The sequence below is a fragment of the Leuciscus leuciscus genome, assembly GCF_965113295.1.
Source record: "Leuciscus leuciscus genome assembly, chromosome: 22".
NCBI classification, from domain to species: Eukaryota; Metazoa; Chordata; class Actinopteri; order Cypriniformes; family Leuciscidae; genus Leuciscus; species Leuciscus leuciscus.
The window spans coordinates 27,925,172-27,950,177 of record NC_138746.1 but is presented as its reverse complement, the minus strand read 5'-3'; the positions used below and the strand labels follow the sequence as shown (position 1 = coordinate 27,950,177).

Below are 25,006 nucleotides of genomic sequence, written 5' to 3'. Positions count from 1 at the left end.
GGTGCCACAGCCCCTTCGGGGCTTGGCCCCTAATAATAAGAAAACTAACAGATACAATAGGTGCCTTGCCCCTTCGGGGCTTGGCCCCTAAAAACTAACAGATACAATAGGTGCCTTGCCCCTTCGGGGCTTGGCCCCTAATAATAATAAGAAAACTAACGGATACAATAGGTGCCTTGCCCCTTCGGGGCTTGGCCCCTAATTAAAGCTGCAAGCAGCATTTATCGGGGTTCAAGCAGTTAAGGCCTTTAAGGCCTTTAAGCACACAAGCATCAAAAGACATTAAGTTTTATTTAGCAAGCATTTAACAACTGCCATCATAGATGGAAAAGTCCATTTACAGCCAATACAGGCAGTTTACCATAGGAAATATATGGTTTTAAATCGTTTTTACAGTTATAGCACCTTTTTGCCTGAGTCTTCTTATAGTCTTGCCTGATCTCCACCACTTTTATTAGTAGTACTCAAAGTGTGCCCATATATATATGTGTCAGATTTGTTGTAAATATGTAATTTTGATAAGGAGTTTAGACAATTATATTCAGTGGCGTAACGAGCTAACACCGGGCCCTTAAGTAGGATTATCAAGGTGGGCCCCTTGATGACGCAATTGATGACATTGATGTCCGCGAGTAGGCTACCATGAATAGGGCAGGATATGATCATACACAGCATATAAGAGATGAGATGACTAACAAAATCAGGAGTAGCCTACGCTCACCAAAAACAAAACAAAAAAACAACAACAAAAAAAACACCGGTGACAGCGCACCATAACACATTGTTAGGCCTAGGTCCAAATACATAAAAAAGATGCTCTCTTACATTATAGCGGGATTTTCCGGGCTTTCCTTTGTGCAACTGCAAAGTTGTCGATTAGATCAGGATTGTGCGCACAGGCATTCTCAATTGACCCTTCGCAGGGAGTTTGATTGACAGGCGATCTGACTAATCATAATCCGCCATTTTGTCCAACAAAGCAGTCAGGAGAGTTAGTAGATTAACATTGGAGGATTTAAATTTGAAAAACAAAGTGTACTGACGTCTTAGCACTTTAAAACACCATTCCTTTTATGTTCATTCATGTTTATTTTAATGCTATAAATTAACTAGAAGTAAGAGATGATCGGTTCACTAGCAGCTTTAACTGAGCCTCGAGTCTACAGCGATCTGTCAGACACATTAAAGAGTCACAAAACGGTATTCATTGTTTAAATGTCTCTAAAAAATGACTACATTTGAAAGGTGAGACTTTGTTTCATATCAAAAGTACTTGTCTGTCAGCGCGCAGTCTTCTGATCCGCAATGTATTTTTCACTGCGTGAGAACTTGGTGTGGTGTGAGAGTGGCGTCGCTTGTCAGACTACAGTGGGCGGATCTTTGCGAACGGTCATTGACAGTATGGACGGGGATTCTAAGGCTCCTTCAAGGCATTGTGCCAATGACATATACTGAGTTTTTTGAGATACACCAATGTTCTCATAGACTATCATGGCACCCTGGACAAAGACACTGCGTGCCCATTTTCAGTAGACTAATGGTTGGGTGCGCTTATAGCTATTTTCATGATTTTTTTCACTGTTATAACGCCACCAAGTGGCCAATTGTCACGATTTTTTTTCATGTCAACTCAGATTGAGCTTATGAACATGTGTCCCAAGTTTAGCGAAAATATCTCTTTCTGCTCACAAGTTATAACCATTTTATAGCACCACCAAGTGGCCAATTGCCGTAATTTTTTTCCACGTGACCTCAGAATGTGCTCATGAACGTGTCCCAAGTTTTGCGAAAATATCTCTTTCCGTTCACAAGTTATAACCGTTTTATAGTGCCACCTAGTGGCCAATTGTTGCGATTTTTTTTCAAGTGATCTCAGATTGAGCTCAGGAAGATGTATGCCAAGTTTAGCAAAAAAATCTCTTTCCGTTCACAATTTATAACCGTTTTAGTAAAAGTGGCCCTGGTGCCATCAAATATTTTGGTTCCCCTTAAGCCTGGTTCACACGGCAGGATAATTAGGCCGATTTTAGCCCCGATTCACCCCTTCCGACAATCTTAAGGATGCTCCGATTATCGTAAAATAATCTGATCAGATATTCCTGCCGTGTGTGGTGTGTTGAGGCTGCTCTCGTCTGCTTGGAAGGACGTCGGGACCGCTCCGATCTCAAATCGGGGATATCCAACATGTTGGATTTATTTGGCCCGATTTCTTCTCGTGTGTGGTGTCCCCCGAGCACGCAGCCTGTGGACTGTGGAGTGTAGCCAATCAGAAAGCGAGGTGACGAGGCGCGAGGAAACACCGGGAAATATAATCAAAACAGCCGGCGGCATGGCGCACCAGAAAGTCCGGTGGACGTCAGAGATCATCGGCTTTTATTTTGATAACGTTTTTTTTCGGTTAAAAACAAACTACAAACTATTGCCACTGCATCCTCTTCGTCCGCCATGATTGTTTACTCTGAAGTCACGTTTGATCTCGAGGTATTTTGCGCGATTTCCCATCTGATCTGGGAATGCTCGGGAGTCAAATCGGTTTGTGTGTGATGTGTTGATTTTGCCGTGTGGCTGCGCACCACACACTGTACGACCAAAACTGTTAGACCCGTGATTTTTTTATCCCCGTGTGTGGGGTCTCTCAGGTTTGGAAAATCGGCCGACAATTTTAAAATCATCCCGTGTGAACCAGGCTTTATCGACCAAGGGTGAGCCAAGGGTGAGCCAAGGATTCCAACGATATAAGACACTTGATCCTGGGACAAACGGTCTAAGAGTTATGAGCAATTTTGAACTTTTGGTTGCTGTAGCGCCACCTATGGGCCATTTGGGGTCATACTCTGATATGTTGTCCCCAAATTGAGGTCTACCATCTGGCCAGTTTTCACGTCCCTAGGCCTTACGGTTTGGCCTGCACGATGCGTTTTACAAATCCTTACAATTACAATAAGGTTTCAGTATTTCATGCTTGAACCCCTAATAAGAATGAAGGCTTTTTGCCAGTTATAGCGCCACCTATGGTCCGATCTCCATGAAACTCTGCATGCTTCCTCGCAATGTTCTGACACATAAGCTCATCAATTTTTGTGAAGTTCTGAGTTTTCCTTAGGGATTTATAGGTTTTTGAGTGTATTTTGCCACGCCCCTTTTCTAAATGACCCTGTTACAGCCACCCAAATGCCAAAGTTCAACTTTTTTTTCGATAATTATTGATTTAGAGAGTCCAGAGAATTGTCCTAGACTGGTTTGGTTACGATCGGGCGAAAAACCAGGGACTAGTTCGCAAAAGTAGGTTTTGCACAAAATTCGATATAGCAGAAAAAAATTTCCCTGCCTACATCCAAATTGGATATAGCCATTTTGTCTGCCTTGAGCCAAGGATTCCAACGATATAAGACACTTGATCCTGGGACAAACGGTCTAAGAGTTATGAGCAATTTTGAACTTTTGGTTGCTGTAGCGCCACCTATGGGCCAATCGGGGTCATACTCTGATAGGTTGTCCCCAAATTGAGGCCTACCATCTGGCCAGGTTTCAAGTCTCTAGGCCTTACGGTTTGTCCTGCACGATGCGTTTTACAAATCCTTACAATTACAATAGGGTTTCAGCATTTCATGCTTGAACCCCTAAATATAGCTGCAAGCAGCAATACGGGGCCAAGCCCTGCAAGGCACAGCAAGCAAAAGCCGCTGTAGCGCAATGCGGAGCCAGAAAAGCAAAACATCAGAAATGTAATGTACATCAAGCACAGCAAGTACTGTAAGCACATCAATTACAGCAGCACAGCAAGCATTTAAGCACCAACAGCAGTGCGGAGCCAGAAGAACAAAAAGAGCAGAAATTGAATATACATGTAAATGTACATCAAGCACAGCAGCGCAGCAAGCATTTAAGTACCAACAGCAGTGCAGAGCCGCAAGAACAAAAACAGCAGAAATTAAATACAAATTAAGCACAGCGAGCATTTAAGCACCAACAGCAGTGCAGAGCCGGAAGGAATTTAACCCTCTGAGGTCGAGAAACGAGCCGACGCGTTTTGCTGGATTTTTTTTTCACATAGCAGCAACATAAACTTAAATTACTCCGTCATTTATGGTTATACAGAAAAAAGAAATATAAAAAAATTATCTGTGATATTTCTACTTTTGTATGTGTCCACTTACAATCAAATCAAAACATTGTGCTTTTGTAAAATAAAGAAAATAAACAGGGTGTGCGTTCTGCCTCTCCGTCGCGGTGAACTTTTTTTTCTTGAGCACGTCTATAAACTGAAACAAAACTCTGCGAATACTTCTCACACATTTATGAGCCATATACCTTTATACACATTTAAGTGTGTACTTTTAAATGATCGGATTCAAACTGAAAACAAATATTCTCTGTTTAAGTAATTTGTATAAAACCAACAGGATGTCCAGTATCTCAAACGCTTGCTAATTACTTTTTAATTCGACACGCCCACTCGCGCAAAAGAGATTCACATGCAAATCTCCACATGGAACGCGAACGCCCTCGTTACCTCAAACACAAAACACCAAAACAAGTCTCTGCTTTTCGTCGAGTTTGGAAGACACGTCTGAGCTTACATTGGATTTACCCCCAGAAGAAGAAGAACGCGATTTGAAGACAAGAAAGATGTAAGGTAAGAAATTCTTACTTATTAGTTTATGGTATTGTTGCATAAACTTCACATTGCAGTTGAACTGTTGCTAGATATATGGTGAATGTTATACTATTTAGACCCGTGTTTCCTGTTAAATATCAGGATATCAGGATTTCATATCATCATAACGAATGGAAACATTTGAAGTAGCATATGATAATCAATATATTTTTCTCTAGCGTAGTTGTTCTTGAAATCTTTTGGAAGATTTAATTTATTGTTATTATTATTTTATGCAGCACTGCGTAGCCTATGCCTACAAGGCACAACAAACCTGGTGTTCATTATATATTGTTGGAAACGTGTGTGTGTGTGTGTATTCTGTGAATTTTAAAAAGAAATTTTAACCAGAAAAATCTAAAATCTATTCCCAAAATCGTGCAGCCCTATAGTTTCTCTTGATATCAGTATGTTCACAGTTTTTTCTTTTTTTTTTTCTTTCAGGGACCAGATGCAGCTGAGTCCTGCTGACTTCAACATTCACATGAGTCTCTGTACATGAACATGGTAAAGTGAAAATCAAACACCTTGGAAATGAAAGGTATGTACAATGTTTTTAGGAATGGCACAAAGGTCTCTGTCTTTGGATCATTGTTTTCAATGTGCTCTTTTGTCATTTGTATTTTTGGATTGTGTTGTGTTGTAAATAAATCCAAACAATCTAAAAGCCATTCTTTTTTAAATCTCCTCATTCTTTGTGCAAGGTTGCTCTGAATGACAGGGCCTGATCGCTCCTAATAGGGCAGTTAGGGGAGTGTCTTTGTCTTTCTCAGGTGTTAAAACCTTACATATTCATGAGATGATCACGCCTCTTCGCATATGGCTTTGTCACACAAAACACGTCTTAGAAATTTTAAATCAATATATTGTCTTATCTGAATGAGCAGTCAGGGTGATTTTCACATAGTTTTGGAGCAAATATTCTAGGCTATGTCATACAATTTTCAAAAGTCTTGTGAAGAAATAATCAGTATGGGTTTCATGGCCTTATTTCAGTGAGAATTTTTTTTTGTATTTTCACAAACCACGCATAAATGTCATTATCTCAAAACTACAAACTTTTACATACATGCTGCTGATATATTATTGTAGCAGAGTTTGTGCTGAATACAGTGTAATTAGTCTTTAGCCATGAAAATACCACTAGTAACAGAAAAAAACACAAATGTCAGAGCATGTCAGAACACCTCCAGAGCCCAGAAAACAGCTCAGACCTCAGAGGGTTAAGCTCTGATTTTTTAACTACTGCTCCAAAGGGCATCATACGATTCACACCAAACTTTCTCTACATGATGCCAATATTATTTTTACCCGATTAATAAAGTTTTTTAATCTAATCTAATATATTGAAGATTTGTGAACAGGTATTGGATATCTTGAACGGTGTTGCCATGGTGAGGGATTAAAGTAATGACAAAAAAAAAGGGAAACTGGAACAGTCTCATCTTCAAAGTAGTACATTTTACACCATTTATTTCTATATAACAAAAATACAATTAAAAAGTAAAATTATATATTTTTTTTTTTTATAATTAATGCATTATGTGCAAGTTAAAAAATTTAAACATCCGAAGCGTGCACATGGAAATCCACATCTCAGACAGCGTGTGAATATTACATTGAGTTCACTTTCAAATCCTCTTTTATTTGAATGGACAAACTCGCACAAAAATTAGGTCTATATTTACGAGTATCCGAGCAAGCATAGTAGGTGGTTTCTTAAGTGACCGTAAACGGTCAAGAAAAACAACACATGTTGTTATCAGTACATTGGATCTGTGCATTTTTCTTTTTCTAATTCTTTTGAATTAATTAAAAGACAACAACAAAAAACTATCCCTGTTCTTGACTGAATAACTTTTGTAACTTTTTAATTTGGATTAATCTTTATTTAATTTATACAGGGAAGATTATATGCAGTGTTATGTTACATTTGATTACTTTATTCAATTTCTGGACCTGAAAATACTGTTACATGAAAAACCTGAGAAGTACTGTTTATTTGGATCTTTGCTCTATTGTATTAATTTGTGCTATTCCTTGTAGTTTGATTATTTGTTCTTATTTTCCTTATTTTTATTTGACAGTAGTCCTTTTTTTTTGAACATGGCACATACCAAACCGTACCGAAATAATGACCCTAAAACTGTGATACAACCCGAACCAAACATATTCTGTTTGTTTGTCTTCTGTCTGATGGTTGTCTCATTCTGTTTGTTGTCTGCCTTTCGTTTCTCTAATTCAGTTTCTCTGTGTGTAGAGTTCCTGTGCAAGGAATGCCCCAGGGTGCACATCCACTTCAACCGTGTGGACATAAGGGAAATTCCTGCAGAGCCCATCTTCTTCCGCAGGTGGCTACATGAAAGATTTGAAATCAAAGACAAGTGAGTATCCAAAATAGCCCCTAGTCCATCAGTCACCTGCTGCATAACTGAACACTTATTTATTTTGTTTATGGTATGTTGACAATCACGGATCACAGCAGGGTTCCCAATATCATGGAAAACTTGGAAAGGTCCTGGAAATTCATTGGTCAGAAGAAGTGTTTGGGAGGTTATTTTGAAACTGTAGCTTGCAAGAGTTACAGCTAAAAGCTACATATACAGATGGCATCATTGAAACGGCTATCTCTTCTGATTAGTTTACCCAGTCCATCTTCTGTACGGTCTAAATCCCTTCCACCTAAGTAATTAACATTTCTGTTGCATATTTCTTTCAAATATGTTTTATAACATGGATTGTCTGATAGTCCCAGTTTCTTATCAGATAGTCTGTAGTGACTATCCTTAATCAAGTTGTCCCGTTAGTCACTTGGGTCTGCTGAGGGGTTAGACGCTTCCTTTGGCTTAAAAATCCATTGTCCACCAAGGCCTCGTTTATACTGTCAGTGAAATGTGACCCAATTCCGATTTTTCGCTCACATGTGACACAGATCGGATGTGTCCTATGACAGTGTAAACAGGAAAAAAACGCATGCATTCGGATATTTCTAGATCGGTTTCAGGCCTCATTCATATGTGGAAATAAATCAGATATAAATCAGATATGTGCCAATGCGACTGTCATGTAAACAGGCAGATCGGATTTTCTGAGGCATTAGGCTGTAACAATAACGACTCGGGGTAAATGTGAATTAGCTCAAGAATATAGGGAATTTTGGCAATATTAATATTTATGACTCATGGTCATAATTCATAAGTCGCATGTACATTTATTTGATCAATTATCGAGATTACATTGTTCTGTACTGTCTGATCATTACAGTTAAGAAGGGGGTATCTCTTTTCAAACTCCAAGAAAGTTTTATCTTCTGGCCGCGAATATCAAACTTTCTGAGTTTATGAAATAAAACTACTCAAGGTAGTCAATATCGAGCTTGTAGCTTAGATCTTTTACAATTTCATTGACTTTATAAGGTGGGTTTTCAAACACAGAGACAATTAAAAGTATACATGGGTTTATTAATAAAAATGGCACACACTAGAGATTATATAAACTACAAACATAAACGTACGTAAAAATGCAACCAAACAAATAAACATTTAACCGAACAAAAACATAAAACATAGCATGATCAGAATGAAATGAAATGAAAGAAAGAAAGATATAGAGAGAGAGATAGAGGGTAACTTAAATCACAGACCTAAGACCTAGACACCTGGAACAGCTTTTATAGGAATCAATATACTTGCGAGTGCTCTTTCTGAGTCAGGCTGAAGCTGATGCAGGAAGCGCGCGTGCGCGTGTCCGGCTGGTTTGCGTCTAGCTTCGTCTTCTGGGTCGTTTCGCAAGACGATGTAAAGGCTCACTTGAATTTAACGTTACCGAGAAAGTTCAGATTCGTCTCCCGGGATGGGAGAGGCTGGAAATCTTAGTTGCAAGGGACGCAGCTACGACTCGAACATGTGCTCGCTCGATGGAGAAGGCCAGGGCCTCCTCCAGATGTTCCTTTGGAGAAGCGCTGCGCCGAGGAAGAGGGTCCAGAGAAGTTGGATGAGTTGAGAGAGGGATGAGAGAGAGAGAAGAGAGAAGGTTTTGGACTTTTATCAGTGTCCCAGGTGCCGTCCCCTCCTTCGTGTAGGACGAATCAGCTGTCGAGATTTTTCGAGCGGGAAGATTCCTTTGTCCGGTTAGACACGCCCACTCGAATGAGTCATGATTGACTTTAACTGGAGAGGATTTTCTCCAGACATATGAACTTATAAAACAATGCGCATCACTGAATTCTGCTATCGGAATTCAACTCCGTTAGCTGGAGAGGATTACAGAGATATCAAAAATAGAATCTAGGCATTGTAGCCATGCAAAGATACATTATTATGCATTTGTATAGGCAATAGCAGTTCTATTAATGTTACAAATAGGACATATGCTTTCCTATGGTTTACACACACCTCTTAACACACAAATTTATATATTTAGTACCTTTAAGAGTGACTTTATGGGTAAAAGTCCTTTTCTGTAGGGGGTTTCTGTTTCACAGTCCAGAGTGTGTTTGTATGTGTGTGTGTTGGAATGTTGCGACCCTGTTATCTCATGCATAGGGCTGGATAGCTCTGTGGTCAAATTTTATGACCTGCCAATGAGCTCGGGTTACGGGATGCGATTCTACTGGGAGAACATTCTTCAAAAATACATTTCAGATCCAAACATTCGAAGATCATAACTATATGATCAAAACAACATTAATCACACATACATACAGGAAGTTCAGATACATGTCTGAGTTACATACATTAAAGGATGTTGGTGTGTGTGTGTGTGTGGAATGTCACGAGTCTGTGAAAAGTCACAGGGAGTGAAATGGGGGTTTTAGAGGGGATTCTAAGAAAACAGGGTTTCCTTATGTGACTCAAATGTCCCTCGGGGGAGCCACAAAGATGCAATTTTGACCGTTCAAGCAGACTTGGAGACGCCATGAACAACTCGTTGTCTGTTTGGAGATCAGGATTTACTAATTTGAACAGCATGTGACCGCATGTCATAGTCATTGTCGTTACAAGGCTATCTCCGCGGTTTAATGACGAGAGCAACTCCGACGCGCATCTGAAAAGGGATGGATGGCCCGACAAAATGTGGACAAACGTTGACACAACATATCAAAGGAATGTGGACAAACGTTGACACAGCATATCAAAGGAATGTGGACAAACGTTGACACAACATATCAAAGGTTGGCTTGCTCAGTTTCGTACCCACTGCTCTTAAAGCTCTTGTTTGCCGAACTTCGCATAGGCTATATCGCAAAGCTTGCATCAAGCATATTTCACATTCGTCCATCTGAAGACGAATCGTCCATGCACCACAAGAACCCACTTTAAGTATGCGCAATGTTTCAGATAGTATGGCAAGTGTAAACGCATGAATCAGATATGGGTCACAATTGAAAGAACGTGTAAACGGACGATCCAAAAAATCAGATAAAGGTAACAAATCAAAGTCATCAAGACCTGCAATTTAAATGAGGCCCAAGTTGCATATGCTTTTCTTGTTGTTTATTATAAACTTGATTACAGAAAATAAACTGAGAAAATAAATGGATGTAAACTGAGAAAAAGTCATGCAAACTTAATGAAATCAAAACAACTTTTGCTGGCAAACAAACAAGGCAAGGTCTAAAGACCATATGCTCCCAGCAGGCCACTCCCAGAGTTACAGCTAAAAGCTACATATACAGATGGCATTGTTGAATATATATATATATATATATATATATATATATATATATATATATACATACAGTGAGGAAAATAAGTATTTGAACACCCTGCTATTTTGCAAGTTCTCCCACTTGGAAATCATGGAGGGGTCTGAAATTGTCATCGTAGGTGCATGTCCACTGTGAGAGACATAATCTAAAAAAAAAAAATCCAGAAATCACATTATATGATTTTTTAACTATTTATTTGTATGATACAGCTGCAAATAAGTATAGATAAAGAAGATACTTCTCCTCGCAATCGGCGCGCACCCTCACTTCCACCCAGGCCATGTTTGCCCCCGTGGACGAGGCGGGGGACCACGGCTACCTCCGAATCCCCCCCGTCGAGGAGACCGTCGCCGCGCACCTCTGCCCATCGGCTCCCGCCCTCGGCTCGGACCGCAGCCTGCCGTCCAGAGCCTGCAGATTCATGGCCCACCAGGCAAACAAGGCCTATGGAGTGGCGGGGGAGGCGGTGTCTGCGTTGCACGCCATGGCCGTTCAAGTTCTGCAGGCTAAGCTGCTGAAGTCTCTGGATGGCGCCGCTTCTATCGACGCTGACGCCATCAGGGATCTTCGTTCGGCCACGGACCTCGCGCTCCTGGCCACGAAGCGCTCGGCCCAGGCGATAGGCCGTTCGATGGGGTTCATGGTGGTCCTCCACAGACACCTGTGGCTCACCCTATCGGACGTGCAGGAGGCTGACAGGAAGACGCTGTTGAATGCATCCATCTCCCCAGCAGGCCTGTTCGGAGACCCCGTCGAAAAAGTCACCGAGCGCTACTCCGAGACCCAGAAGAAGGCTAAGGCGATGAGCCATGTCATTCCTCGCAGGGCGCCGCCGCCTCCACCACAGCCTCGCTCTCGCTCGTCTTCCGCCTCGGGCCACCAACCTCAAGCTGCGGCCAGACGGCAGACAGCACCCCGCCCGGAGCCGGATGCTCGCAGAGGCCGGAGTCTCCAAGTCGCCGCGTCTCCAGCGAGGCCGAAACAGTCGTCCTGACCGCCAGGGCAAGAGGGGAAGAGAGCGCCAGGTTGGCCCCGCTCCCAAGCGCCGCGCTCCCTCAGCGTTCCACGAGCCAGCCTTAGTCCCTCAGCGTTCCACGAGCGACATGTGCAATTGTGTTGTGAATGTTGTTTCATGTGCATTATGTTCAATAAAGCAAACTACCATTTCACAAACAGAGCTTTTTTCCCCTCTTGCACCACACACGGTGTTACCCGCCCTGCCCTCGAGCAGCGCAGAGTCACGGTCAATAACTATAAAGGCACCTCGTGGGAAACGCGAGGTGTCTATTCCCAGCCCACAAATAGCGGCAATGTAAAGGGGCGATGACCGCAGGTTTAGATCGGCCCACACTGAGTCACTTTCAGGCAGCGTGGGAAGCTATTCCGGGCATTTCGCCGTGGGTGTTAAATGTAATTCGGCACGGGTACACACTTCACTTCAAACGCAGACCACCCCGCTTCCGCGGCGTAATCCAGTCATTAACTTTGCCCCAAAACGCTCATGTGCTGAGGCAGGAAGTGTGCAACTTGCTCGAGAAGAAGGCGATAGAATCGGTTCCCCCGAGCGAGCGGGAGAGCGTTTTTTAGTGCCGAAGAAGGGAGGAGGTCTCCGCCCCATACTGGATCTGAGACTCGTCAACAGAGCGCTCCACAAGCGCGCCTTCAGGATGACTACTCTGAAGCAAATCCTGGCGCAAATTCGCCCCGGGGATTGGTTCGCTTCAGTGGATTTAAAGGACGCGTACTTTCATATCCAGATAGTAAAGCATCACAGGCGATTCCTGAGGTTTGCGTTCGAGAATTCGGTGTACCAATACACGGTGCTTCCGTTTGGGCTAGCCCTCGCTCCCTGAACCTTTTCGAGATGTGTAGACGCAGCACTTTCACCCCTCAGGTCGAGCGGGATGCGCGTCTTGAACTATCTGGACGACTGGCTGGTTCTCGCCCAATCGAAAGAGACGCTGATCGACCATTTGGAAGCCCTCCTTCGACTCTTAGAGATGCTCAGTTTGAGGGTGAACGTTCAGAAAAGTGTGCTCACACCGAGCCAGACCACCACATTCTTGGGAGTACACTTGGATTCGTTGAGAATGAGAGCGCGCCTCTCCCCCGAGCGAGCGGAGGCTCTGAGTTCTTCTCTCGGTCTCTTCAGACCTGGCAGACTCGTCCCACTGAAGGAGTTTCAGAGGCTATTGGGACGGATGGCAGCGGCTTCTTCAGTGTGTCATCTGGGGCTGCTGCATATGAGACCGCTTCAACTCTGGCTGAAAGCGCGCGTCCCTCCGAGTGCGTGGTATTCCGGCCACAAGCGCATTATGGTCACCCACGGCTGCGTCCACGCTCTGGCTCCGTGGAAGAACCCAGAGCTTTTCAGCTCAGGTGTTCCTCTGGGCATCGTGACACGGCGTGTGGAGGTCCTGACGGACGCATCGTCCACCGGATGGGGAGCGGTCTGCTTGGGCAAGCCCGCTTCGGGTCGGTGGTCAGAGAAGCAGGCAGAGTGGCACATAAATCGTTTGGAACTAAAGGCGGTCTCTCTAGCTCTCGAAGCCTTCCGGTCTCAGCTGGAGCAGCGGCATGTGTTGATTCGGACCGACAACACATCCGTGGTTTTGTACATAAATCGCCAGGGCGGCGTACATTCCAGAGCCCTATTCAAGCAGGCGGAATCCCTTCTGCTGTGTGCGGACCGGTTTTTCCTCTCGGTGAGAGCGGCTCACATCCCCGGTGTTCTGAATCGTGGGGCGGACATGCTCTCGAGGAGCGAGATTCCTCAAGGGGAATGGAGGCTTCACCCCGGGACGGTTCAGCTGATCTGGAAGCGTTTCGGCAGAGCGGAGGTCGACCTCTACGCAACGAGTGAGAACACGCATTGTCGGACGTTCTTCTCGCTGTCTCGTTCCCACCGGGAGGGGGACGCGCTGACCGCGCGATGGCCGAAAGTTTGCCTCTATGCTTTTCTTCCGGTGAAAATTTTGCCCATGGTGTTGTGCAAAATCAGGGAGGAGAAGGCGGCGGTGACTCTGGTAGCCCCGAACTGGCTGAACCAGCCATGGTTTGCGGACTTGGTGGAGTTACTGGCAGGGCGCCCATGGGAGATTCCGCTCAGGAAGGACCTACTGTCTCAGGCGAGCGGATCGATCTGGCATCCCAGCCCCGGGCTGTGGAGCCTCCATGTGTGGCCGTTGCAGGGTCGCTGAGCGGGCTGGATGCGCTGCACTCGCGAGCCTTGAGCACCATCGCGGAAGCGCGAGCCCCGTCCACCAGGCGTCTGTATGCCCTGAAGTGGGGAGTTTTTTCAAAATGGTGTCGGGACGTCGGCGTCGACCCAGGGAATTGTTCTGTGTCGGATAGTCTGCGCTTCCTTCAGTACAGGATGGACGAAGGGAGCCTACTATCCACTCTGAAGGTGTATCGCCGCGTTTCACCCCCCTGTTGACGAGCAGTCTATCGGTAGACATGCGTCGGTGATCGGGTTCCTCAAGGGAGCCAGGAGATTATACCCTGCACGGCCGCCTTCGGTGCTGCCGTGGGATTTAGCTTCGGTTTTGGAGGCTTTGTCACGACCGCCATTCGAGCCCTTGGCTTCGATAGCCATTAAGGAGCTTTCTATAAAAACAGCTCTGCTTCTCGCTCTCGCATCGGTGAAGCGGGTTGGGGATTTACAGGCTTTCTCTGTAAGTGACTCTGTAATGTGAAACTGTAATGTGACTCTCAGACCGAGGCCGGGTTATGTCCCTAAGTCGCTCAATACCCCGTTTAGAGCGCAGATTGTTTCTCTGCCTGCCCTGTCCGCTGAGCCGTCAACCTCTCAGGTTTCGGATGCTCAGAGTGCTGTTTGCCCAGTCAGAGCGCTCCGGGAGTATATTTTTCGCTCGGCCGCTTTTCGACAATCGGACCAGCTCTTTGTGTGCTTTGGTGGGTGCAACAATGGATGCAACAATTGCTCACTGGATTGTGGACGCTATTGTTTTGGCTTATGATTGCCTGGGGCAGGAATGCCCCCTTAACATCAAGGCCCATTCGACTAGGGCGATCGCCTCTTCGTGGGCCTGGACTAAGGTATGTCTATTCAGGATTTATGTCTTGCGGCTGGCTGGTCTTCTCAGAACACGTTTGCCAGGTTTTACAAGTTGGATATACCCTCTGTAGCGTCTCGGGTGCTTTCGGTGAGTTGATTTGTGTCATTACATGGCATTAAGAGAGCTGCTCTGCGCTTGGCTCATGAGTTGTTCTATGTGCTGATTGTGTATGTTTTAACTGTTGTCACCGCTATGTGTTGGCCTTCTCTTACTGTTGTTGCCCTGTATGCTCGACAGTGCAAACTTCCCCCGGTTATACTGCTCGGGATATGCAAATTCTGGCAGTGTTTTGTGAGCTTGTGATTGGTCTCTTTGGACCTGTTAGAGGTTCGCTATTGGCCAATCTCGGCCTATCAGATGCTTGCATGCTGGGGGGGAGGTCTTGGTATTGGGTTCTGTTGTCAGTGGTTTGTTATGCTGCCACGGCGGGATTCTATACAGTTCCCATATACGACATCCGTAATGTCGAAGTTCCGTAGCCTTGATAGGGAACGTCTCCGGTTACTTTCGTAACCTCGGTTCCCTGAAAGGCAAGGAACGAGACATTACGCTTGCCGCCGTGTTTGCTATTGATTTTAGCGTTTGTTCGATTCTGAGGAAATTGACGCTGCACTTGCATTATGATTGCAACGGTGTTTCAGTATTTGCATATTTTGCGTCAATTGGCCAGCTCGGCTGGCGTTAGCCTATAAGATTTCAGCGGAAGTGAAGAAGGGGAGGAGTTCTCATATACGACATCCGTAATGTCTCGTTCCTTGCCTTTCAGGGAACCGAGGTTACGAAAGTAACTGGAGACGATTTTTGCGTCATCGGAGGATTTTTTCCAGACAAAAAATACATAAATCTCTTGTCTCAGGGGGATACGAGGGTGGAAAGCACGGTAATTCGAAAATACTACAGGTTTTCTACTAATACAAAGCTTAATGCTAAATCCTGAAGTATCCCTTTAATCTGTATTGTGCAATACTGTACATCAAGTTCAGTAAAAAAAAAAAAAAAAAGCCTTACCTTTGCAAGTTAATTGCATATTACACTGTGTATCATGTCATTACTAAATGCACCCAAATTGTCAAGAAAAGTTTACCCAAATTGGGCAGAGTCAAGTCACCTTTACTTATGTAGCACTTTATAAAATGCCGAAAGTTTCACAGGAGCTTTTCAGTGATAACAGAAATTATGCATTTTGGCTGTGGTTCAGCTGAAGTCAGTTCAGAGTTGATTCAGTTCTGTTGTAAAGATCTTCAATTATTAAATTAGTTCATTTCATCTATTAAGCAGTTCTGCAAAAAATTGTCATCGTCCAGCTCAGTTCAGTTCTTATACAACCGCTATAGGTCAGTAATATTGTTGAATATCAGTGTCCCTGTGGTAGATTTTCCTCTACGCACCTTACTTAAGTTTACGTGGGGCGTCTACAGTCGACCCTTTATAAAATTATACTCTGGTGAATTCACATCTGACCGTATTGGTTGACGCTTAAGAGTAGCTATTCTGACCGCATAAAATGCCTAAGAATAATAGTTACCTGACCGCAATCTAACCCCGCCTAAGAGTTTCACACTGAGTCGAACGACGTCTCGTTCCTTGTTGAACACTATCACTTGGGAATAAGGTCTCTAGTGTTCCACTAACCTGCTGTGCAGCATTAACTAGACAGACACCAGACAATGCCTTCGAATGTGCTTTAATCACGGCCGGAGGATCTCAGACTAATTTCAGAGAGAATCCCATCAGCAAAAAGAATACAACAGTTTTTATAGAATAGGAGCATGGCAAAGGTGACATGATTCATTACATAATTTTCCTACTATATGATTGGTTCTTCAAATGCATAATTCAGCAAACCCTTCTGTTACTAGGTGTGTTACTTATATTACTGTGCGGAGGACCTAAACTCTACTGTAGTGTTTCTCAACAGTGCCCCCCCCCCTTGGGCCGTTCAGGTGTTCTTGGGGGGCATTCACGAGTTTACATCAAAGATCCAGGCAAGACAAGATTAAACGTAATTATACTTGCAAAATAATTGCCTGTCCTACATCATTCTGAAATCTGCCAGTTTAATGCGAGATGTAAGCTATGTATTGTTTCTTTTGCAACGACTATTATTTTTCCAGTCATAGAATGACTAGAATCCAGTGCTGGCAAGAATCAGCATTCACGTGCACAAAAATGTGTTTTGCACTGACAACAATCAGTGGCTAGAATCCAGCGCTGACTAGAATAACGCAGCAGAGGAATGGAAAGTTGACAAGCCATTAAAAAAGTATTGACTTAAGAACCACTTATATATTTTCAATAAATCATGTTACCATTCACTCCGGTGACGAATTAAAAAATTAATTAAACTAAATTCTATTTATAAGGTAAAACTCTTACATTTTTAGGCATTAACTAATGCCAATGCCTAATGCCAAAAAAAATTCTTTGTTCAAGTAATTTACTCTAAGGAGAAAATTACAATTTGGTGGATAATTTAATTATGTGATGTGACGGCGGAATTAATATACCTAAATGTGATTACAGAATATGAGCGCAAAACACTGCTGGGATAGTTTCAAAATGAATAATACAGCAATAATTTAATTGTTCATATGTGTTTATTCTTGTTAGAAGATTTTTATTTTATTTTACTGATTATGAACAAAATCAATCATGACAAACTAAATTAATTTTAGTTGTATTAATTATACCATCGATGAAAACACAAGCTGATACCAAGGTATTTAGGCCTATAATTATAACATCATTTTTCAGGAAACTTTTTTTTGAAAGTAAGGTTAATGTGAGCAGCATCTTGCAATACTCTCCTAAATGCCCGTGCAAATTCGTTATTTTAAATGTAGGCGCGCTCATAATAGAAGCAACGCGCTCATGACACGAATGCATTGTGGCGAGCTCGTTTTTCCAGGTGCGCCTATGCCACGGCAAGATGAAAACATCTAAACTTTTCAGAATGTCGCAAGCTCACCGTAGGTCATGTGGTGATAACCAACCAATCAGCTTCGACCTTGGTATTTGGACCTTTCCACTGTTATCAAGGAAACAATGCTAGGATCGCTCTGACGCTGACCAGAGAAGTGTGTTGTTGTGCTCTATACGAGATGTATGTTGACGAAATATATGCAACAGCCAAACAGTATGAAGAAACTTTATTGTAACTAATTTGCAGAGCATTACATCAGATGAACTCTTATTCTGCATGATGGGACAGGCATACAGTAGTATACAGAAGACAGAAAGAGTTGAAAAGGGACGTTTCAGGGCCGGGCCACTCATGGGAAACAAATATTAAAGCATAATAAAAAAATTTACCCATGAACTAAAAATACAAAGATTCTAGCTTAATTTAAATTTTTCCATTTCTTAAAACAAAAATCAAACCGTTTCTCATTAGGGCCCAAGCCCTGAAAGGGCGAAGGCCCTATTGTTTCCGGTAGGATTATTTATTAGGGCCCAAGCCCTGAAAGGGCGAAGGCCCTATTGTTTTCGGTAGGATTATTATTATTAGGGCCCAAGCCCTGAAAGGGCGAAGGCCCTATTGTTTTCGGTAGGATTATTAGGGCCCAAGCCCTGAAAGGGCGAAGGCCCTATTGTTTTCGGAAGGATTATTAGGGCCCAAGCCCTGAAAGGGCGAAGGCCCTATTGTTTTCGGTAGGATTATTATTATTATTAGGGCCCAAGCCCTGAAAGGGCGAAGGCCCTATTGTTTTCGGAAGGATTATTATTATTATTAGGGCCCAAGCCCTGAAAGGGCGAAGGCCCTATTGTTTCCGGTAGGATTATTTATTATTATTAGGGCCCAAGCCCTGAAAGGGCGAAGGCCCTATTGTTTCCGGTAGGATTATTTATTAGGGCCCAAGCCCTGAAAGGGCGAAGGCCCTATTGTTTTCGGTAGGATTATTTATTATTATTATTAGGGCCCAAGCCCTGAAAGGGCGAAGGCCCTATTGTTTTCGGTAGAATTATTTATTATTAGGGCCCAAGCCCTGAAAGGGCGAAGGCCCTATTGTTTTCGGTAGGATTATTAGGGCCCAAGCCCTGAAAGGGCGAAGGCCCTATTGTTTCCGGTAGGATTATTTATTATTATTATTAGGGCCCAAGCCCTGAAAGGGCGAAGGCCCTATTGTTTCCGGTAGGATTATTTATTATTATTATTATTAGGGCCCAAGCCCTGAAAGGGCGAAGGCCCTATTGTTTTCGGTAGGATTATTTATTAGGGCCCAAGCCCTGAAAGGGCGAAGGCCCTATTGTTTTCGGTAGGATTATTTATTATTATTATTATTAGGGCCCAAGCCCTGAAGGGGCGAAGGCCCTATTGTTTCCGGTAGGATTATTTATTATTATTATTATTATTATTGTTATTATTATTATTATTTTTCTGTCAACCTTTCGGGCATTTTTGGGGCCTTTAACATGCTGGAAAACTCTTGAAATTTTGCACACAGATCAGAACCTGCGGCCATCAGGGCCGGGCTGAAGCTGGTACCCGGGCGTGGCAGGGGGGCTCAACAGCGCCCCCTTTAACGGGGTCTGAAAGTTTGGTCAATAAATCAGACACGCTTGCATGTAATAATATGAAACTCAATACACATATAGATCTCATCGGGCCGAACAACTTTCGTACTTTTACTTTTTACGCCAGCCCAACAGGAAGTCGGCTATTATGGGTTGTTTGGAAACGCATGCTGTGGAATTTAATGTACTCCTCCTAGGGAATTCATCCATTCGCCTCCAAACTCAGTCAGCATGAAGTCAAGACATTGAGGATGCTAAATTGCGGACAGATTTTTGATATCTCGAACGGTTTGGCCGTGGCGAGGACACGAATTGATGGCGAATAATGGAAACAGGAAGTGTGTTATAACTTCTGCATACATTAACTGATCTTGATTAAACTTCAGCAGTGTGTTCGTTGTAAGAGGCCGATCACATGGATGTGACTATTGTGAGTCAAAGTTATAGCGCCACCAACTGGCAGCAGGAAGTGTGTCCCTTTCAAAATGCTTTGAAATCACCCTCTCATTTTTACCCGATTTGCTTCAAAGTTTATGTGTATAATGTAAACACACGGCAGATGTAGACCTGTGAAAGGATTTTTGATATCTTTAATACTGTTGCCATGGCAACGCTTCAAACTTTAATATTCTTTTTTGATGCTTTTGAGACTCTTAACATACTTGAAATTGGATGAAACTCGACAGACACATCACATTTATTAGCCCGTAGACATGTGCAAAGTTTCAGAAACGGGCGTGGTGAGGGGCTCAGTAGCGCCACCTTTAGTCATAAGTGGGGGGGTTAGTTTTATCAACAACAACAAAACTTGGTATGTGTATTGTTCTCATCAAGACGGACAACTTTCTAATTTACATTAACGATCTCCGACCAACAGGAAGAGAGATATTTTGGTTTGAATGTGGATTTTCTGAAGAATTTTCTCTCCCTCTCTCTGTGTCTCTGTGTGTGTGAGGGGAGGGGGGATTTGACTATTGCTTTTATATTGTTAATCAAGGTTTCAGGGGCTTTTGGGGTCCTTAACGTGCTCAAAAACTCTTGAAACTTTACATACAAGTCGGAACCCCCTGCCATCAGGGACGGGTTGAAGCTGGTACCCGGGCGTGGCAGGGGGCTCAACAGCGCCCCCTTGAACGGGGTCCCAAAACTTGGTCCATAGATCAAACACGCTTGCATGAATTAATTTGAAACTCAGTACACATATAGATATCATCGGGCCGAACAACTTTCGTGCTCTAAGTTTTACGCCAGCCCAACAGGAAGTCGGCTATTATGGGTTGTTTGGAAAACGCTTGCTGTGGAATGCGAAGTACTCCTCCTAGAGAATTCATCCAATCACCACCAAACTCGGTGTGCATGAAGTCAAGACATTGAGGATTCTAAATTGCAGACGGATTTTTGATATCTCGAACGGTTTGGCCGTGGCGAGGAAACGAATTTATGGCGAGAAAAGAGAAACACGAAGTGGAATAACTTCTGCATACATTAACTGATCTTGATGAAACTTCAGCAGTGTGTTCGTGGTAAGAGGCCGATCAGATGGATGTAACTATTGTGAGTCAAAGTTATAGCGCCACCAACTGGCAGCAGGAAGTGTGTCACTTTCAACATGCTTTTGACAAAAGTGGGCGGGTTAGTTTTAACTACAGTAAAAAAAAAAATAGTTTGTATATTGTACTCATCAAGCCGGACAACTTTCTAATTTACATTCATTAGCTCCGGCCATCAGGAAGTCAGATATTTTGGTCTGAATGTGGATTTTTTTGCAAAATCTGCCTCTGAATTTTTAGCCACTCCTCTTAAACTATTTATTTTATTCCCACCAAACTTTTTCAACATGATACAAATATATTAATGATGCTAAATTGTAAACGGATATTGAATATCTCAAACGGTTTTGCTATGGCGAGGGATTCAATTAATGTCAAAAAGGAAGCAGGAAACATCTCATAACTTCTAAAAATGTAATTATACACCATTTATTTTTATATAAAATTATACAAATATTAGAACTAAACCCATTTTATTCTGTTTTTGCTATTCAAGGAGTATGAAAAAGTTAAAAACAGGCTATTTAGTGCTATCAGGGCTCTAGAGTGCGACCAATTTGGTCGCATATGCGACCAAATTTTGTAAGTGTGCGACTAACATTTTTCCTAAGTCGCACCGGTGCACCTAACGTCCTCGCATCCGCTGCCTCTCCACGGACGTTTGTTGGCGTATGTTCTCCTTTGACGGAACTCACACTCTTCTCTCACGCGGTGCCACAGCTCGCACGACAGCCCTGCTTAATAATGAGTGACGACGGAGGACAGAATTAAACATTCAAACGTAGCCTGGTTACACTTAAGGTCTGTTATATTAGTCTGATTTTATTTAAAATTTCGGCTTCCAAAGATTATAAAAAAAAATATATTGAGGTAAACCCATTAAAAACTATCTAACTACGCGCAACTTCTTCCCTTCGCAGCATTAGGCGGTCATTTCTCCCTAAAACTCAGAATCAGAATCAGCACGATCAGTGATTGTTGTAAATGCAGTCTAGCTACTGTTGCTAAATTGCGGGACGCGTTTAATAACTGAAAGAGATATTAAAAACACAAAAATCTGCGCAAGAGATGCTGTTCGCATGGCGGCGCGCGCTCCGAAACAGACCGAGACCGGCCGAGACAAGCAAATTATACTTTCGGTTTCATTTGCAGATTGTGCGCGTCTAAACGATCAATTGTACACAAAAGCGTGTCAATTACCGGCTTTGAGATTCACTAAAACAGTTTATGTCTTAAATGGACGTAGTTATGGAAATAGTTGGGAGAAAATGGTGCATCAGTAGTAGCCTATTAGATCTGCATTCTGCACCCGGTCTTAAAGGGGCCGCAGTCTAATAAACATGCTGACGATTGCGCCATTACTGTAAATCAAACAACAAGAGAAAAATCACTCACAGCTCTTGAAAGAATAACTTCAGCTTTAATAAGCATTAATCTATTTATGATAAATTTTACAGTGTTATTTTACATTTTATTACTTTATTAGATTTCTTTTTAGACCATGCCTGAACAGTAATGTTGATAGGCCTTCCTGAAATTAAAGCACTGTGTAGGCCTATATAAAGTGTATCTTTGTTTAATTGTTTATCTTTTGTTTATCTATTGTTTATCTTTGTTTGTTATATATAAAACAAAAAGAACCATAAGAATACAGTTAAAGTACTGTATCGATAAGCAGTATCGGTAAGAGTAGGAATACCGTTAATAATTGTGCTTCAAAAAATAAATAAAAGTTTTTACCTACACCTTCTTGTTTAAATTCATTTACATAATATATATGAATGTGTATAGAGCGTAATAAAAAGGTGACCTTAAAATTGTGGCGTTAAAGGTGATACAGCCGAGGAAAAATTTGGGTGCACCCAAATTTTGTGCTGGTGCACCTAAATAAAAAAGTTAGGCGCACCAGTGCAACCAAGGCAAAAAGTTAGTCTGGAGCCCTGGCTATTTGGTTCAACAAAAAAGCAAACATAGGGCTATACTGCCCTCTTGTGTCCAAAAGGAAATCAAAATAGTATATAAAACGTTTTACTAGGTAGGCCTATTGTATTTAAATATAAATGTATTAGGTATGACTGTGAGGATATTTTCCCATCGGTTAATCGACGTGTGACACGAGCGGGTGCTTTTAAATCGCTAATATAAAAGTGAAAGTAAAAAACGGACGTCCGCACTGACATTGATAATGGTGCACGTTGGAAAGAATGATACTTTTAAACACTAAACCGCCATTAGGTGTCGCCAGGCGACCATCTTAATGAGCGAGTCATTGATTCATTCGTTCAAACGATTCGTTCGAATGACTGAGTCATTCATGATTGAGACAGATGTTTATGGATTGACCATTGAATCTTTGAGTCAACCGATTCGTTTCAAAATGCTGAATCATTCAGTAATGAGAAAACAAGTTGCCGTGAGATGCACGATGGTTCTGCTGTGATCTTTGTTTAACTATTTTTGCTGCTGAAACAGAACAAAAACAGTCAATATTGCATCTAAAATGTAAGTGACTTAATTGTAACTGTTTATTAACCTGTTGTATGAAATCAATGTCACAGTTTCAATCGTGATTGTATTCAGGAAATAGTAGCCTACTCGTCAAGTGAGGTTGCTTATATGTTATAAAATATATAAAAACTCCATATTTGTCATTTTTATAGTCAGTATGTTGTTAACTGGGTTGCTTTTTTGTGTGCTGCGCTCATTTGTTTACAATTCTCCTGGAGAAGCTGCATGAGCCTCAGCAGGGCAACCTTGTTACCATTGATCAGTAAGACATTTATTATTAACTGTTGATTGCAACTTAAAATGAATGTAATGAAATTAGAATAATCTCTCGTTTTAGTGATTCCCAAGTAAGTTGTTTTGTTATTGACGTTCTAATCAGGCTATACTCTGGTCGGGCAAGTAAAATTCTCTTTCAGGTAGGCCTATTGTATTTATATATTAGGGATGTGACTGTGATAACATTTTCCCACCGGTTAATCGACGTGTGACACCGCTGAGGGCTTTTAAATCGCTAACTTAAAAGCGAAAATAAAATACAGATGTCCGCACAGACATTGATAATGGTGCGGAGTAGAGCGAGCATTTTCAATGTATTCCTATGGAAGTAGGAATAAACTAATACATTTTATTTATGTTTTTATGTGTCCACTGTTCAACCGCAACCGCGTCACACACACACACACACACACACACACACACACACACACACACACACATTCCAGAATTGCAATCTTGACATCGCAGCCTGTTCATTATAGCCCTAATACAATATAATAATAAAAATAGTCAACATAACATATACGAATTACACTGCTCTGTTTAAATAGTCAGTAGTACAATTTGTACCATTCACAGTAAGCAGAGCTCCACTGTGATGTTTCCAAGCACATTTTTGCGCGTGTGAAGAGGATGATTTTTTCCATCGATATTGGAACACGAGTGAAGTACAAAGCCTATAATAAAGAATAGTTTAGCATCCAAATACATCGCAAATATTGAAACATTTTGATTCTAATGAGAGGGTTACGTGAGACCAACACGGCTTACTTTCGTTTTTATTTTTACATTAAATTTAAAGGATTTGTTGTGGAATATTTTGAGTGTATCAAAATCAGAATAAGGTAAGACAAGTAAAATTTCCCGTCTTTATTATATAAATATATATATATATATATATATATATATATATATATGTGTGTATATATATATATATATAAATATAGCTGCGAGCAGCGATGGAGGGCCCAAGCCGGTGACACCGCCACCCCGGTGCCTTTAGTGTAACTAAAGGCACCAGGGTGGCGGTGCCACCGGCTTGGGCCCGCAATCGCTGCTCGCAGCTATATTTTATTATTATTATTCTTCTTCTTCTTCTTATTTTTCTGTCAACCTTTCGGGCACTTTTGAGACCCTTAACGTGCTCGAAAACTCTTGAAACTTTGCACACGGGTCAGAACCCGCGGCCATCAGGGCCGGGCTGAAGCTGGTACCCGGGCGTGGCAGGGGGGCTCGACAGCGCCCCCTTGAACGGGGTCCGAAAACTTGGTCCATAAATCAGACACGCTTGCATGTAATAATATGAAACTCGGTACACATATAGATCTCATCGGGCCGAACAACTTTCGTACTTTTACTTTTTACGCCAGCCCAACAGGAAGTCGGCTATTATGGGTTGTTTGGAAAACGCATGCTGTGGAAATTAATGTACTCCTCCTAGGGAATTCATCCATTCGCCTCCAAACTCAGTCAGCATGAAGTCAAGACATTGAGGATGATAAATTGCGGACAGATTTTTGATATCTCGAACGGTTTGGCCGTGGCGAGGACACGAATTGATGGCGAATAATGGAAACAGGAAGTGTGTTATAACTTCTGCATACATTAACTGATCTTGATTAAACTTCAGCAGTGTGTTCGTTGTAAGAGGCCGATCACATGGATGTGACTATTGTGAGTCAAAGTTATAGCGCCACCAACTGGCAGC

At 42.4% G+C, this 25,006-nt stretch overlaps 1 protein-coding gene and 1 long non-coding RNA gene across 2 annotated transcripts in view; one reads left to right on the top strand and one right to left on the bottom strand.

The window, feature by feature from the left end:
* Positions 1–25,006, top strand: part of agpat5 (1-acylglycerol-3-phosphate O-acyltransferase 5 (lysophosphatidic acid acyltransferase, epsilon)) — a 93,054-nt gene that overhangs the window by 56,076 nt on the left and 11,972 nt on the right. Inside the window, exon 7 of the mRNA XM_082154527.1 lies at positions 6,918–7,041. Within this exon, the coding sequence (XP_082010653.1) occupies positions 6,918–7,041 (124 nt within the window). The remainder of the gene's footprint in view (positions 1–6,917; positions 7,042–25,006) is intronic.
* Positions 5,881–6,909, bottom strand: LOC309487063. The gene is made up of 2 exons (XR_014201749.1): positions 6,346–6,909; positions 5,881–6,134 (listed from the first exon to the last, which is right to left on the bottom strand). It is a non-coding gene; the product is annotated as an uncharacterized lncRNA (long non-coding RNA).